The sequence below is a fragment of the Chiloscyllium punctatum genome, chromosome 45, assembly GCF_047496795.1.
Source record: "Chiloscyllium punctatum isolate Juve2018m chromosome 45, sChiPun1.3, whole genome shotgun sequence".
NCBI lineage: Eukaryota > Metazoa > Chordata > Chondrichthyes > Orectolobiformes > Hemiscylliidae > Chiloscyllium > Chiloscyllium punctatum.
In genome coordinates this window covers 35742843-35758384 of record NC_092783.1, presented here as the reverse complement: position 1 = coordinate 35758384, position 15542 = coordinate 35742843, and the positions used below count along the sequence as shown (strand labels likewise).

Sequence of the window (15542 nt, the reverse complement as noted above, 5' to 3'; positions counted from 1 at the left end):
AGGTAAAAACATTGTGGGCTGAGAAAGCAAAATTTGCAATATATGCTCCAGGCTCACATGAAGGAGAGTGTTGTTGGAGCTGCACCCTCCATGCAAGTGAAAAGTATTACATCACAATCTTGACCTGCATTTTGAAGACTGGCATTGGAGAGAAGGAGGCAGGTTATTCACTGCAGGATTCTAGCCTTTGATCAACTCATTATACCACAGTATTTATAAGGCTGGGCCAGTTCAGTTTCTGGTTGATGTTAACCCCCAAGATGTTGAGAGTGGGGATTCAGCAATGGTCAGGGTACTGTAGGGTCTCTAGAGGAAGATGGTTAGATTCCTTTTTGTTTGAGATGGTCACTTGTACCACATTGTGCCAGGCAATATTATTTGCCAGTAGCCCAAATCTGGGTGTTGTCCATGTCTTTTTGTATATGAACATGGGCTACTTCAATATCTGAGGAAATGCAAATATTGCTGAGCATTGTCCGTTTGTTAGTCAATATTCCAAATCTGACCTTATGATGAGGAAAGGTCATTGAAGCAGCTGAAGCCAATTGAGCTTAGGAATTCCTGCAATTTCAATCATGAGCAAGCTTTCTGGCCTTATGATAGAAAATTAATGAAGCAGCTGAAGGTAGTTATGCCTAGCTTGAGGAGTTTGTGAGCCATGAGGCCTGAGTTCAAATCCCAAAGTTATGTAATACTGTGTTTGTGCAGATTGATTAGCACATATCTACCCTGAAGAATTAGGGTGCTTATGGTGTCATGGTAATGTCTCTGCCTATGGGCCTAGAGGCCTGGGTTCAAGTCCCACCTGCTTCAGAGTTTTTTTATATTCACTCATAGGACATGGGCATCACTGGCTGGCCAACATTTATTGCCTGTCTCTAGCTCCCCTTGACTGAGTGGCTTCTAGGCCATTTCAGAGGGCAGTTGAGAGTCAACCACAGTGCTGTGGCTCTGGAGTCAAATGTAGGCCAGACCAGGTAAGGATGGTAGACTTCCTTGCCTTAACATTTGTAAGCCATTGTTTCCCCCCCCAACAATCAGCAATGATTTCACGGCCATCAGTAGATTCTTAATTTCCAATTTTTTTTTTTTACTTATGTCAAATTCCACCATCTGCTGTGACAGGACTCAGACCTGGTCCCAGAACATTAGTTGTGTTTGTGATGTGTAATTATATCTCTGAATGGGTTAATTTAAAAAGAAATGCCCTGAGGAATTCTTACAGTGAGGTACTCGGTCTAAAATGAGTGACCTCAAAGAACAGCTGTCTTGCCTTGGAAAATGTGCATATTTTCTACTTCTCCTGTTCAGAGATGTTATAACCCCATTAGCAGGTGGAACTTGAGCCCAGGCTGTTTGATCTGGAGGTAGGGACACTACTGCTGCACCACAAGAGACCTTGCACAAAGTATAGTTATTTTCTAATCAACCTGTTCAGAAATGTTATTACCCGGACGTGTAACCTGGTCTCCTGGCTCAAGGGTGAGTACACTCCCACTTTACCACAGGAGCCCTTGTACATAGTATGTTTCTTTTTTTTTAGCCCATTTTCTAATCAACCTGCTCAGCAATGCTATTACACACTTTTAGAATAGATGGGATTGGAACCCAGGCCTCCGGACTCAAAGGTAGAGATACTACTTCTGTATCACAACAGCCCTCTTGCACAAAGTATGACTCCAATGAGTGGAGAGTTGTTGCCTGATTTGAATTTGCTTTGATTCTATACTCTATCACATACTGTCTTGAAATCAAGGTCACTCTCACCTCATCTCATCTCTGAAGTTCAATAGTTTTGTACATGTTTGAACCAAGGCTGTAATGGGTTCAGGACCCTAGTGGCTTTGACAGAATCTAAACTGAGCATCAGTGAGTAGGTTATTGTTAGTAAGCGCAGCTTGGAGCACTGTTGTTGTACCTTTTCATTACTTTGATTGAAAGCAATTGACTGATTTGGATTTGTTTTATTTTTCCCTTTGTAAACTGGGCATACTTAAGCAAATTTCAACATTTCCAGGTAGACGCCATTGTTGTAGCTGTATTAGAACACTTTGGCTAGGGATGTGGTTAGTTATACGAGCATAAGTCTCGAGTACCATTGCTAGATGTTATTTGGATCCATGCTTTGCAGTATCCAGTGTTTTCAGCCATTTCTTGATACCAAGTGGAGTGAATTAAAATGTTTGAAGGCTGATTCTAGAAACCCCTGGAGGTGGCTGAGATGGATCATCCACTTCTGGCTCAAGGTGCATGTAAATGCTTTTGCCTTCTCTTTGACACTGATGTGCTGCGTTCACCCATTATTGAGAATAGGGATATTTGTAGAGTCCTTTTCATTTGTTAATTGTTTAATGGTCCTCCACCATTTACAATGAATGTGGCAGGACTACAGAGCTTCTGTCAGATCAGTTAACTGTATGATTGCTTAGTCATGTTTGTCAAATGCTGATTTCATAACTTAGCATGTACATAGTCCTGTGTTCTTGCTTTACAAGTTTACATTTTATTTTTATCTATGACTGGAGCCACTTGTAGCATGCTTCCCTGCATTGAACAAAGAAGGGTTGGATCCCCCAGCTTAATAGTAAAGTGGGAGATCTGCCAGCCCATGATGTTCAGATTGTGGTTGAATGTAGTTCTGTTGTTGATGGCCTGCAGCACCTCATGAATGCCTAGTTTTGTTGGATGTTGGATATGTTTGAAATCCGTGTGCAGCCTAGATGGTGATTGTGCTCTAAAGCACGTGTAAAAGCTGATGTAAGAGTTTGATTGGTGGCTTTGGAGGCTTGGTTTATCAATCAATATTTACCTCTGCCATAGCATATGATTTCCCTATTCTGATAATGACGCATGACCACCAGCACATTTCACATACTGTTTTTCTTATTTTTATTAAATGTTGATTTTTGTTATTGAAATTGTAAGGTTCAGGAATAGGAATGTCTTGTCCTCAAATTGTTTCTAGATTTGAATCTTAAATACATTCTGAAATTTTCTCTTAAATTTCAGCACCATCTTGATGGTGGAAAAATGAAACTTGTGCAGTGATGTGAAGCATAATAGCTTGAATATTTTTTTAAAATGTCTTTATTTATATTTGTTTCCTCACTAATATTGCTTTCCCAGACTAATAATATACCTAATCTAGAAAAATTTAATGAGGCACTTCAATGGATCATTCAGAGTACTCGAGACTTTGGGATTAGGTGAGTTGTTTTCTTGTAAATTCTAGCTGAAATTAATGAACAGTATTTGAATGCATAAAGTAGAACATAACCTCCAGTCATTGTGCATGGAATTCTGTTACCTTCCTCTCACTGTGTTGTTGACAATTATTTAAAAGTTTAAAACAACAGGTACTTGAGACACAACTCTTGACCATTTCTTGACTAGATTTAAAATGGTACTTGCAATTTTTGAGAAGATTTGCGGCCTAGGTTGTGGTTCAGGTTGGAAGTTTATTAGCTGAGCTGGTAGATTTGTCCTCAGATATTCGTCACCATGTGAAGTAACATCATCAATGAGCCTCCATTGAAGTGCTGGTATTTTGTCCCATTTTCTATTTGTGTCTTGGTATGTTGTGGTAGGTTAAATCATTTCCGGTTATTTTTCTGGGAGGTTGGTAAATGAGGTCCTACATTGCCTCAATGGAGGCTCGCTGATGATGTTATCTCACGTAATGATGAAACGTCGGAGAACAAATTTACCAGCTCAGCTAGCAAACTTCCAACCTTAAAATGGCACGTCTATCTCATTCTTGGCTATTATTTTTCCTTCTTGAGAGGTCAACCAACTTCCCTTTTTGAAAGTAGATGTCAACTAATTTCTTGCCCTTCATTGCCAAGTAAGATCACCTTTTCATACACCAATTAATTTAAGAGCTGACTGGCAAATGTCTCAGCCAATCACAGTAGCAACATCCTGTTTTATCAGAAACTGCCAGCCAATTGGAGACTGGCAGCTTCTGAATCCTAAAAACCATATTTGTGTATTGATGAAGCTTCTGATTAAAATTACTTTCAAGTTACTTGATGGATAGCATAAACAGTGGGTTGGCTTCAACTGGACTTATAATTCATTCTCTTGTAATTATGGTGGTTATCCATAATAAAAATGTAAAATTTGAATAACAGACTTGAATCATTTTTAAGAGTTTTATACGATTTTAAAAAAATGATTGTTACAGACATTCCCTTGAAGAATGTTTATTTAATTTATCTTCTTTAAATATCTGCTTACAGGCTAGTTGGTGAAGATTCTGAAACATCAGTGACTTCAGTGGATCAAGTGATCTGTCTTGAATCCACTCGTCCAAAGATGAATTTATATTGTCGCCTCCGTCATGCTGTTTATACTATTCTTCACAGAATGTTAATCTTTATCTTGGGTAAGTCATTGATACTGTTAATATATCTATAACTTGATATACTGCTTTAGATTTGAAAATTATCAGCCACAGAGTAATTGATTTTTCCTTCGGATAAGGCCAGTGATAGATTTGGTAACAATTCTTAGAAAGGTAATTGTTGAAATAAATTGTCAAGAACAGCGCTCATGGTAATTTCTAACAAGAAACTAGCAGAAGTCACTCGCTGAATTTAAATCTCAATTTTATTGCATTATGGGTTTAATATGTGGGAAAATGTGATATATCTTTTGTAATTTTGTTATTTGTAGAAGATTATCTTCTGAATTGCTCAAATTATTTAATATTAGCAGTGTCCCAAGTACTTTAATACTTGAAACTAAAAATTATTCTTCTGTTGTTCATTACAACAAATATATTATTCTATCAAGTTATTTTAATTATACAATTTGATTAGTGGAGCAAAATACTCACATCATAATGTTGTAAAATATTTGCATTTTAGCAATAAAACTGGTAATCTAAATAATTAGTAAGTTTCTCACATGAGGTTACTAAAATTGATTGTACCTAGGTTCAGATGTCAGATGACCTTTTCAGCACAGTTGAACACAGTTGTGTTAATGTTACAGCAGACATTATGCAGTCATAGAGATGTACAGCATGGAAACAGACCCATCAGTCCAACTCGTCCATGCGATCAGATATCCCAACCCAATCTAGTCCCACCTGCCAGCACCCAGCCCACATCCCTCCAAACCCTTCCTATTCATATACCCGTCCAAATGCCTCTTAAATGTTGCAATTGTACCAGCCTCCACCACTTCCTCTGGCAGCTCATTCCATACATGTACCACCCTCTGAGTGAAAAAGTTGCCTTGTAGGTCTCTTTTATATCTTAACGCTCTCACCCTAAACCTATGCCCTCTAGTTCTGGACTCCCCCAGCACAGGGAAAAGACTTTGCCTATTTACCCTATCCATGCCCCTCATAATTTTGTAAACCTCGATAAGGTCACCCCTTAGCATCCGATGCTCCAGGGAAAACAGCCCCAGCCTGTTCAGCCTCTCCCTATAGCTCAAATCCTCCAACCCTGGTAAAATCCTTGTAAATCTTTTCTGAACCCTTTCAAGTTTCACAACATCTTTCTGATAGGAAGGAGACCAGAATTGCATGCAATATTCCAACAGTGGCCTAACTAATGTCCTGTACAGCTGCAACATGACCTCCCAACTCCTGTACTCAATACTCTGACTAATAAAAGAAAGCATACCAAGTGCCTTCTTCACTATCCTATCTACTGCGACTCCACTTTCAAGGAACTGTGAACCTACAATCCAAGCTTCTTTGTTCAGCAACATTCCCTAGGACCTTACCATTAAGTGTATAAGTCCTGCTAAAATTTGCTTTCCCAAACTGCAGCACCTCACGTTTATCTGAATTAAACTCCATCTGCCACCTCTCAACCCATTGGACCATCTGGTCAAGATCCTGTTTTAATCTGAGGTAACCCTCTTCGCTATCCACTACTCCTCCAATTTTGATGTCATCTGCAAACTTACTAAATGTACCTCTTATGCTCGCATCCGAATCATTTATGTAAATGACAAAAATTAGAGGACCCAGCACTGATCCTTGTGACACTCCACTGGTCACAGGCCTCCAGTCTGATAAACAACCCTCCACCACCACCCTCTGTCTTCTACCTTTGAGCCAATTCTGTATCCAAATGGCTAGTTCTCCCTGTATTCCGTGAGATCTAATCTTGTTAATCAGTGTCCCATGGGGAACCTTGTCAAATGCCTTACTGAAGTCCATACAGATCACATCTACTGCTCTGCCCTCATCAATCCTCTTTGTTACTTCTTCAAAAACCTCAATCAAGTTTGTGAGACATGATTTCCCATGCACAAACCCATGTTGACTATCTCTAATCAGTCCTTGCCTTTCCAAATACATGTACATCCTGTCCCTCAGGATTCCCTCCAACAACTTGCCCACCACCGACGTCTGTAGTTCCCTGGCTTGTCCTTATCACCCTGCTTAAACAGTGGCACCACATTAGCCAACCTCCAGTCTTCCGGCACTTCGCCTGTGACCATCGATGATACAAATATCTCAGCAAGAGGCCCAGCAGTCACTTCTCTAGCTTCCCACAGAGTTCTAGGGTACACCTGATCAGGTCCTGGGGATTTATCCACTTTTATGCATTTCAAGACATCCAGCACTTCCTCCTCAGTAATCTTGACATTTTGTAAGATGTCACCATCTATTCATATCTTCCATATCCTTTTCCACAATAAATACTGATGCAAAATACTCATTTAGTATCTTCCCCCATTTTCTGCGGCTCCACACAAAGGCTGCCTTGCTGATCTTTGAGGGGCCCTATTCTCTCCCTAGTTATCATTTGTCCTTCATGTATTTGTAAAAACCCTTCGGATTCTCCTTAATCCTATTTGCCAAAGCTGTCAGGGGTACCCTTGACAAGGATGGAGTTCCGGTTGAAGAGATCCTTGAAATGCTCCTTCTTGTGAGTGCTAACCACTTCTCTGTGCTGTACATGCGCCACTCCATTCTTGGCATTCAGTAGTGTAGCTTCTTAAGTGGTTGAGATGATCTTGACTATGCTGAAATATCCAAGCACGTCATGGCTCTCAACCAATTTCTGGATTTCCAGCATTCCTTTCACTTACCATCTGTTCTTTAGGTCACAGGCTATTTTTGGACCTTCGGCTTTTTGTTTGACCTTCCCCTTCAATTAGCAGGAGGGCTGAGAAAACATTACACTCTTGTCCTCATAGTTCCCAGAAAAACAAGCATCACCACCAACATATGGGACTCTGTAGCCTAAGACTCCAAAAATTAAAGAAGAAGCATTTGCAAAGGTGCCAGCCATTCTGAGCATCTCAGAAAGGCTCTGGTGTTATCAATCACAAAGCAGTGGAAGGAGCATGCAAAAGCCCCAGCATCTCATCCATCCATTTTTCTTCCATCATAAAGTTAGAATTGGGGATGTACAGTCATTAGCAAACAATGTTCAGCACCATTCGTGACGACTCAGATGCTGAAGCAGGCAATGTCTGAATGCAGCAAGCCTTGGAAGACATCCAAGTTTAGACTGAGAAGTGGCAAGTAACATTTGCGCTAAATAAATGCCAGACAATGACCATCACCAACAAGATAGAATCTAACTATCACCTCTTGACAAAATAAGGCAGGGCAAGTGACTAGGCATCAATGGGGGAGCACTTTGGGGGCCAGTGATCATAATTCTATTAGTTTTAAAATAGTGATGGATAAGGATTGATCAGATCTAAAAGTTGAAATTCGAAATTGGAGCATGGCCAATTTTGACAGTATTAGGCAAGAACTTTCAAAAGTTTATTGGGAGCAGATGTTCGCAGGTAAAGGGACAGCTGAAAAATGGGAAATGAGATAACGAGAGTCCAGAGACAGTATATTCCTGTTAGGGGGAAAGGCAAGACTGGCAGGTGTAACGAATGCTGGATGACTAGAGAAATTGGGGTTTTGGTCAAGAAAAAGAAGGAAGCAACTGTCAGGTTTACACAGCAGAGATCAAGTGAATTCTTAGAAGAGTATAAAGGCTGTAGAAGTATACTGAAGAGGCAAATCAGGAGGGCAAAAAGGAGACATGAGATAGCTTTGGCATATAGGATAGTGAAAAAGTTGTTTAATTTGACTTCCTTTATTGGTCAGAGCATTGAGTATAGGAGTTGGGAGGTCATGTTGCAGCTGTACAGGACATTGGTTATGCCACTTCTTGTGTGCAATTCTGGTCTTTCTCCTATAGAAAGGATGTTGTGAAACTTGAAAGGGTTCAAAAAAGATTTACAAGAATGTTGCCAGAGTTGGTGGATTTGAGCTATAGTCAGAGGCTGAATAGATTGGGGCTATTTTTCCTTGAGCGTCAGAGGCTGAGGGGTATATACCTTGTGGAAGTATATAAAATCATGATGGACATGGGTAGGGGAAATAGACAAGGTCTCTTCCCTGGGGTGGGGGAGTCCAGAACTAGAGGATATAGTTTTAGGGTGAGAGGGGGAAAAACTTTAAAGGGACCTAAGGGGCAAATTTATATGCAGAGGGTGGTGCGCGTATGGAATGAGATGCCAGAGGAAGTGGTGGAGGCTGGAACAATTGCAGCATTTAAAAGGCATCTGGATGGGTATATGAGTACGAAGTGTTTAAAGGAATATGGGCCAAGTACTGGCAAATGGGACTAGGTCAGTTTAGGATATCTGGTCGTCATGTACAAGTTGAACTGAAGGGTCTGTTCCTGTGCTGTACATCTCTGACTCTATTTACACATGATACCATTATAAATCCCCCACTGGCAAGGTCCTTGGGGCTGTTATTGACCACAAACTGAACTGATCTAACCGTATATATACTGTGGCTGCAAGAGCAACTCAGAAACCAGGAATCCTGAAGTAGTGGTTGTGTCCCTACCTCTAAACCAGGAGGCCCAGGTTCAACTCCCACCTGTTGCAGAAGTGAATAAAATATCTGGATAGGTTGATTAGAAAATACCTCTAATTACTGCATCACAGTACTGTACTGTCAATGTCCATATCATAGCTTTAACTTTCCCCAGTTGTGATTCTTTTCCCCTACCTCATTGTCATTAAAAACATCCTCATTACCCACTTCCAGATGAATGTCCAGTATCGAAGTCCCTAATGATATAAATCATAAATTACATTAGTCATAGATTAACCACTGCATGTAAAGTTCTAGATGTAACTCTGAGATCTTCTGTTCAATTGTGTAACAGTGCATAAATGAATAACATCTGTAACTCCAAGCAATAGCAGATATGATAACCACGCTTTTGGTGAAAGGAGACTTTGAGAAGGCTTTTGCAGTATCAAGAAATGAAAGATAGAGGGATTTAGTGACATACTTTTTGAGAGTAGAGACAGAACAGCTGAAGATTGTAATATCAGACAGCGAAGCACAGAGAGGAAGCAGGACACACAAAGCTAAGTTGAATATTAAATTAATTCCTAGGGTAGAACCCATAACAATTTACCTTATTACAAAAAGCCACCAAAAATAACTGAGTTGATGAGCTTCGATGTATTTTTCTAAAGTTTTAAGCCTTTTGTGGATCATGTTGCTACTTCTGAAATACCAGCTGAAGAAAATGAAGGACCGAGAGCAAGCCGTGTATGAAATGGTGAACAAAATTATAGGTACTGTACATTTATTATTTTCTTGTTCTGCATGACATGTTGCTAAAATCGTGAATTATGAAAGAGTGCTTATGTGTGCAAGTGTTCAAATGAATGCAACTTAGTAGGAGTTATGCTAGTTTTGGGATTAGCACTCAAGTACCCATGTTCCTTCTCTCATGTTTTCTGTTCCTTGCTCTTGTAATAGTAATGCCACATTTGAGTTATTGTGTCAAGTTAAAGTGGCTAGGATGCAGTTCCTTTCTGTTCAGTAGTTAGTGGCAAATTAGGCTCCTTGCAATGTAATTGTGAAACTTAGTACTCAGATATAATTTTTCTAACTCAATAACTCTCACACAGCTTATCCAAGCAATCTTACATGTTAGGAAAATGAAGTTAGTGAGAAGTACCTTATCTCACCCAGGTACCAACATAATCATTCCATTTGTAATCAAATCTTCAATGTTAGGATGGGATGGAATTGGCTACCATCTGAGAGAGCTCTCCTCAGTGGGCTAATACAAACATTCAGTAAGAATGTGATGTGGACTTGAGATTGATTGATTGTAGAAGAGTTGAACATCTTCCTAAACACCCGCTACGAAGTGTTTCACCTGCAAAGTCACCATTTGTTTCAGTGTTAAAGATTGATAAACAATGATATGGTTATCATTAATTAGTCATTATCAAAGAAACAAATTGTGTCTTTCAGTTAATATAGCAAAATAAATTTAATTGTGCTATTTGTCTTATGATTATGTACTATTATCAGATAATTTGCTTTGTAAATAAAGCTCAATCTGTTCTAATTTTAAAACAGCTGTCGTTCGTGCCCATAATCAAGACTGGGAAAAAGATTTAGAACTCATACCATATGTACCTGTCCCTCATGTCCGTGACACTCTGATTCAACCTGAGAACAGGTCTGTTTATTATTACAAAAAAACTTTGTACGATTATTCACTGGTATTTCTTTTTAATTTGCTGGCAAGGTGGCTCAGTGGTTAGCAATGCTGCCTCACAGCGCCAGGGACACAGGTTTGATTCTAGCCTCGGGCGATTGCCTGTGTGGAGTTTGCATATTCTCCTTTTGTCTGTGTGGGTTTCCTCCCACAATCCAAAGATATGCAGGTTAGGTGAATTGGCCGTGCTAGATTGCCCATAGTGTCAGGGATGTATTAGTTAGGGGTAAGTGTATAATAATTGGGTAGGGGAATGGATTTGGGTGGGATACTCTTTGGAGAGTCGGTGTGGATTGTTGGGTCGAAGGGCCTGTTTCCACACTCTAGGGATTCTATAAATAGATATATGGAGCATTTGCAGTTCCAACTTGTACTGTTTTTTTCTTCGGAAATCAACTGAACCTCATGTAGTTGTACGTTTTATTGTTATTAGGATTAATCGGCAGAAAGCAATGTGACTGCATTTATACACCAAAATCAAAGCTATTGCAACTATTCATGCAATCTTCCAAAAATTAAGTATTTTTTTTAAACTGAAAAAACACTGTATAAGGGTGCAAACAATATTTCCATGCTACCTTTTAAAATGTATTATGAGTTGTAGGTTTTGGAGGCTTTTCTTGCCCATCCATAATTGCCTTCATGTGGTGAGGTACCTCCTTGGTGTTACCACAATGCTATTAAGGAATATATTCTGGAATTTTGACCCAGTGACAGCGAAGGCACAATGACATATTTCCAAGTCAGGAAGTACCACTGGAAAACAGGCTATTACTGCGCAGTCCTCTATTTGCAACAGATAAGTGGCAGCCTCTGCTGTGACTTGTATCATTCTCAGCAGTTATACTGATCAAGAAAATAAAAACCTGGCATTTGTAGGTAAACATCACTGCCTTTCGTTTTCTGCTATTTTCAACTGGAAAATTATGCCTAAAGTTCCTTATTTTCTATACAAGAATTTTGCTTTTGACCTAGAGATAAGTTGGCCACTGTCTCTGCACATCAATCATTTAGTCAGCCATAAAAAAAATCAAAGCAATAACATGACGTTACAAAAATGAGAAAAAGAATTATAAGAGTAGAGTGTATGAAACCCTAAACTCCATATCTATTCTGCCTCATTAAAATTTATCTGAGCTACGCATCGCATTGTTTTTTAATGTATTTTATTTGGAACAGGTAGGTTTTAATGTTAGACTTTCAAATTTTATAGTTTGTAAACTTTTCTTTTACTTAAGGAAAAAGATGAAGATGATCTGGGAGAAGGCTGTTCAGTTTCTTGAAGCAAATGAGTCACGAATTCGTACAGAGACTCAGATAATAAATGGAGAAGATTTCATAGTCTGGAGGTGGACGCAGCCTTCGTCCCTCTGTGATTCAATGTGATAAATAACTAAATGTAATGAGCAAAGGGCAGTTAGGAGCCATATTGTTGATGCAGTGCTTTAGCATGCCAGCAAGCTTTACTATGCGGTGAACGCTTGTGTTTATGAAATTTTCACACAGCAGTTGATTTATTTGAGAGCAAGGGGTAAGCCACTACTGATGAAAAGGTAGAAGAATTGAGTGGATACCTGGGACATCTTGCAATGCTTGTTGACCGATTTTAAAAATATAATTATTCATTGTTGGGATTAAGGAATCACGAGCAAGGTCTAGATTTAATCTTCATCTCTAATATAACTGAGGGGCTTAATAGGTAACCAGAGAAAGCAGCTTAAAAACCTGTCATGTGTTGAGTGACTGAAGTTGTATAGAGTTTGACGAGTTTTGTAATAGATTTTTTTGACAGCAGTGCCAATCCAACAACCATCAATTACCACTTAAAGTTCAGTCCTCCTGATGAGATTTGACCTCTCAATTTCCTGAATAACTAGTTCAGACACTTAGATTATTAGTTCAATAAGAGAGACACCATACCATAACTATATTTATTGAAATTGTTAGAGATTCGAAACAAACGATTTTGTGTTTTTCCAAAGCCAGATAATATGCTAATATAGCCAAATAAAGCAGAAAGGTAATACTGTAAATCTGAGAACAATAAAATAATGTGTAACTTTGAACTAGGCCTTATATTTAGTGGACTTTAAATATAGTTGTCATAATTCTTAAACATAAAGATTTAAAGTCTTTGTTCAGATTCATATTGTGTGCTGCATAGTGTTTTAAATTTGCTTTTATGCACTGACTTTGTGAAAATAATTGTCTTTATGTCAGAAATTCTGTCTCCTGTGTATAAGTACTGCATTTGCTTTAAGTATTTTATACATTTTTTAATGATAAGTTTTTTGCAGTTTATGCAACAAAATCTATTTTATGAAGAGGGTACAACATCAGTTTTTCCTTTCTGCTGCATACAAATTTGATAGGAAATGTAATAATGCTGATTCTTCTGAACAGAGCCAAACATGCTGAAATCTATTAATTCCACTTAACTGACCTAGTATTCCTGACCCATATCTGTTCTATTTCTGTTTTCAATTGTCAACAGAAATATTAAAAAAATGAATTAACTCCACAAAGGCTGGTATCCCATCACCAAATCGCCCTTTTTTGACACATGCATAGCACTTAACACTGACCAGTCTTGCTCAGAACCAGTTCCGAGTGTGTTCAGAACCCCTGACACTTCTGTTTATATCTGTCAGCCAGGACTGCTGATTGGGGCTGTTATCCTAGTCCAATCAGGGAACTGGTATTCAATGAGGTCCACCTACCTGACCTTGTTCCAATCACTACAGAAAGCATATCTCCAAAGTATTTTAAAATATTTGTAAATGTATTTTGTTCCATAAGGGTAATTTTATTCCTTAAAATGCAGGTTATTTTCTTTTTAAAAGGGTGACAATAGCTTCTGTGTAAAGGGTAATTATGTAAAATAGTAGATCTTTATGACTTTAAAACTGACAGTTGAGCAGCAGCTTTATGACTTAAGAAATGTCTGATAATGTTTTTATGTGTGAAAGTTAAGTGGTTAACATATTCGATGAAGGCTAATTGGAAACAATTGGAAAGCTGTTTGGTAATGAAAATGCAGCAGGCGTGTGTTCAAGTTTCATAATGATACTTGCTTTACCGTGAATAAGTTGTTAAATTAGGATATATCTATCTCAAAGCATTGTGAATGAACTAAAAATATACAGTATAAAGTAAAACATTTTGTATTACGCAGTGCCTCATTGAATTGGCATAAAAGTGAATTATTGTTCTGTATTTTGTATATATCTTAGAGGGTATGTTTGTACAAACATAGGAATTGCCTCTTTGGGTTTGCTCTGCCATTTGATAAGGTCATGGGTGAGTTGATTGTGGCGCCAACTCTGGAATCCATAGAATCTCTGAAGTGTGGAAACAGGCTATTCGGCCCAACAAGTCCATGCTGACCCTCCAAAGAGCATCCCACCCAGGCCCATCATCTATCCTGTCCCTGTAACCTTGTTTCCCATGGCTAACACATTTAACTTATATATCCCTGTACACTAGCCAATCCACCTAACTTGCTCTTTCGATTGAGGAAAGAATCTGGAGCACCCGGAAGATACCCATGGAGACATGGGAGAATGTGCAAACACTACACAGACATTCGGGTGAGGATATAATTGAACCCAGGTCTCTGGCACTGAGAGGCAGCAGTGCGAACCACTAAGCCCCAAAACACTATTATTGTAGAATCCCCACGGTGCAGATAGAAGCTATTCAGTCCATCAAGTCCGCACCAACCCTCGAAAGAACATCCAACCCATCCATGTAACCCTGCATTAACCATGGCTAACCCACCTACCCTGCACCTACCTGGACACTATGAGGCAGTTTACCATGGGCAATCTACGTAACCTGCATATCTTTGGATGTGGGAAGAAACTGGAGCATGGAGCAGAAACCCACACAGACACAGGGACAACTGTCCATGCAGACAGTCACCCAAGGCTGGAATTGAACCCAGGGCCCTTGCAGTTGGAAGCAGCAGTGCTAACTACAGTGCCACCTTGCCGTTGTCTACTTTCCTACCTACCCCTATAACTCTGACTCCGTTGTTAGTCAAGAATCTATCTATCGCTGCCTTAAAGATATTCTTTGAGCCTGCCTCAACACTTTCTGTGGAAGAAAGTTTCAAATTAATTTCTCTTTTTCTTCAATGGGCAACCCCTTATTTTTAGGGCTGTGTCTCCTGACATCCCCAAAAGGTGCGCATTGCACATGCGGAAAGCTTTGCATATGCACACTTTGTGAAACACTGTGCCAGTCAAAAACATGGTGATACCCAAATAAACACACAAATACGAGAGTGAGGGACGTCATTAGCAGTTTTGCTCATGTGAGCTGAGAGCATTCATGAGGTGTCGGCAGACATTCTCTTTGTAAACTGTGTCACCTAGTTCTAGTGCCTGCTACAATGGGAAATATGTTTTTAGGATCCACCTTGACAAGGTCCCCACAAGTTCATATATGTTCACAGTACCTTTATATAATCACATGGTACTAATCTGCTATATGTTAGGAAGATAAAATTCTTGGGCTTCAGTTGCTGTTTTCAGTTCTACGATATATTGCATGTTTTTACTGATTTTACAGAATCATTAAACTCTTTAGTGATAAATGTTAATTCATATATTTTGACATTGACTTTTTTATGTGGATGTGGATTTTTAATCTTCTCTGTATTGAATTTCATATTTTTAGAAGTTTAATAAAATATTGAAACAATGCTTGTGAATTTATTAAATATTTGAATCTGATTAAACATCCAGCTAAATTAACAACTATACATAGCAGGACAGATTAAATGTCCCAATTTAAATTAAAATTATTTAAAAGTCATTATTAATAATTTAAATCAGTGGTGAATTGACATAGGGACTTAAAATACCTTTTTTTTGGTGATTGATCCATTTTCAGGTATGTTAATCAAATTCTTACCTAATTATTATTCATAAAGATGTTAATATATATTTTAATGCAATATATATCTAAAATAATTTGCATTTAAAACGCGAGGCAATGACACTGATTCAT

At 38.8% G+C, this 15542-nt stretch overlaps 1 protein-coding gene across 1 annotated transcript in view; it reads left to right on the top strand.

Moving 5' to 3' along the window:
* Positions 1-15189, top strand: part of LOC140467282 (uncharacterized) — a 30519-nt gene extending 15330 nt beyond the window's left edge. The window contains exons 5-9 of the mRNA XM_072563541.1: positions 3127-3206; positions 4242-4387; positions 9484-9585; positions 10385-10487; positions 11765-15189. Of these exons, the coding sequence (XP_072419642.1) occupies positions 3127-3206; positions 4242-4387; positions 9484-9585; positions 10385-10487; positions 11765-11912 (579 nt within the window). The 3' untranslated portion in view covers positions 11913-15189. The remainder of the gene's footprint in view (positions 1-3126; positions 3207-4241; positions 4388-9483; positions 9586-10384; positions 10488-11764) is intronic.
* The last annotated feature ends 353 nt before the right edge of the window (positions 15190-15542 follow it).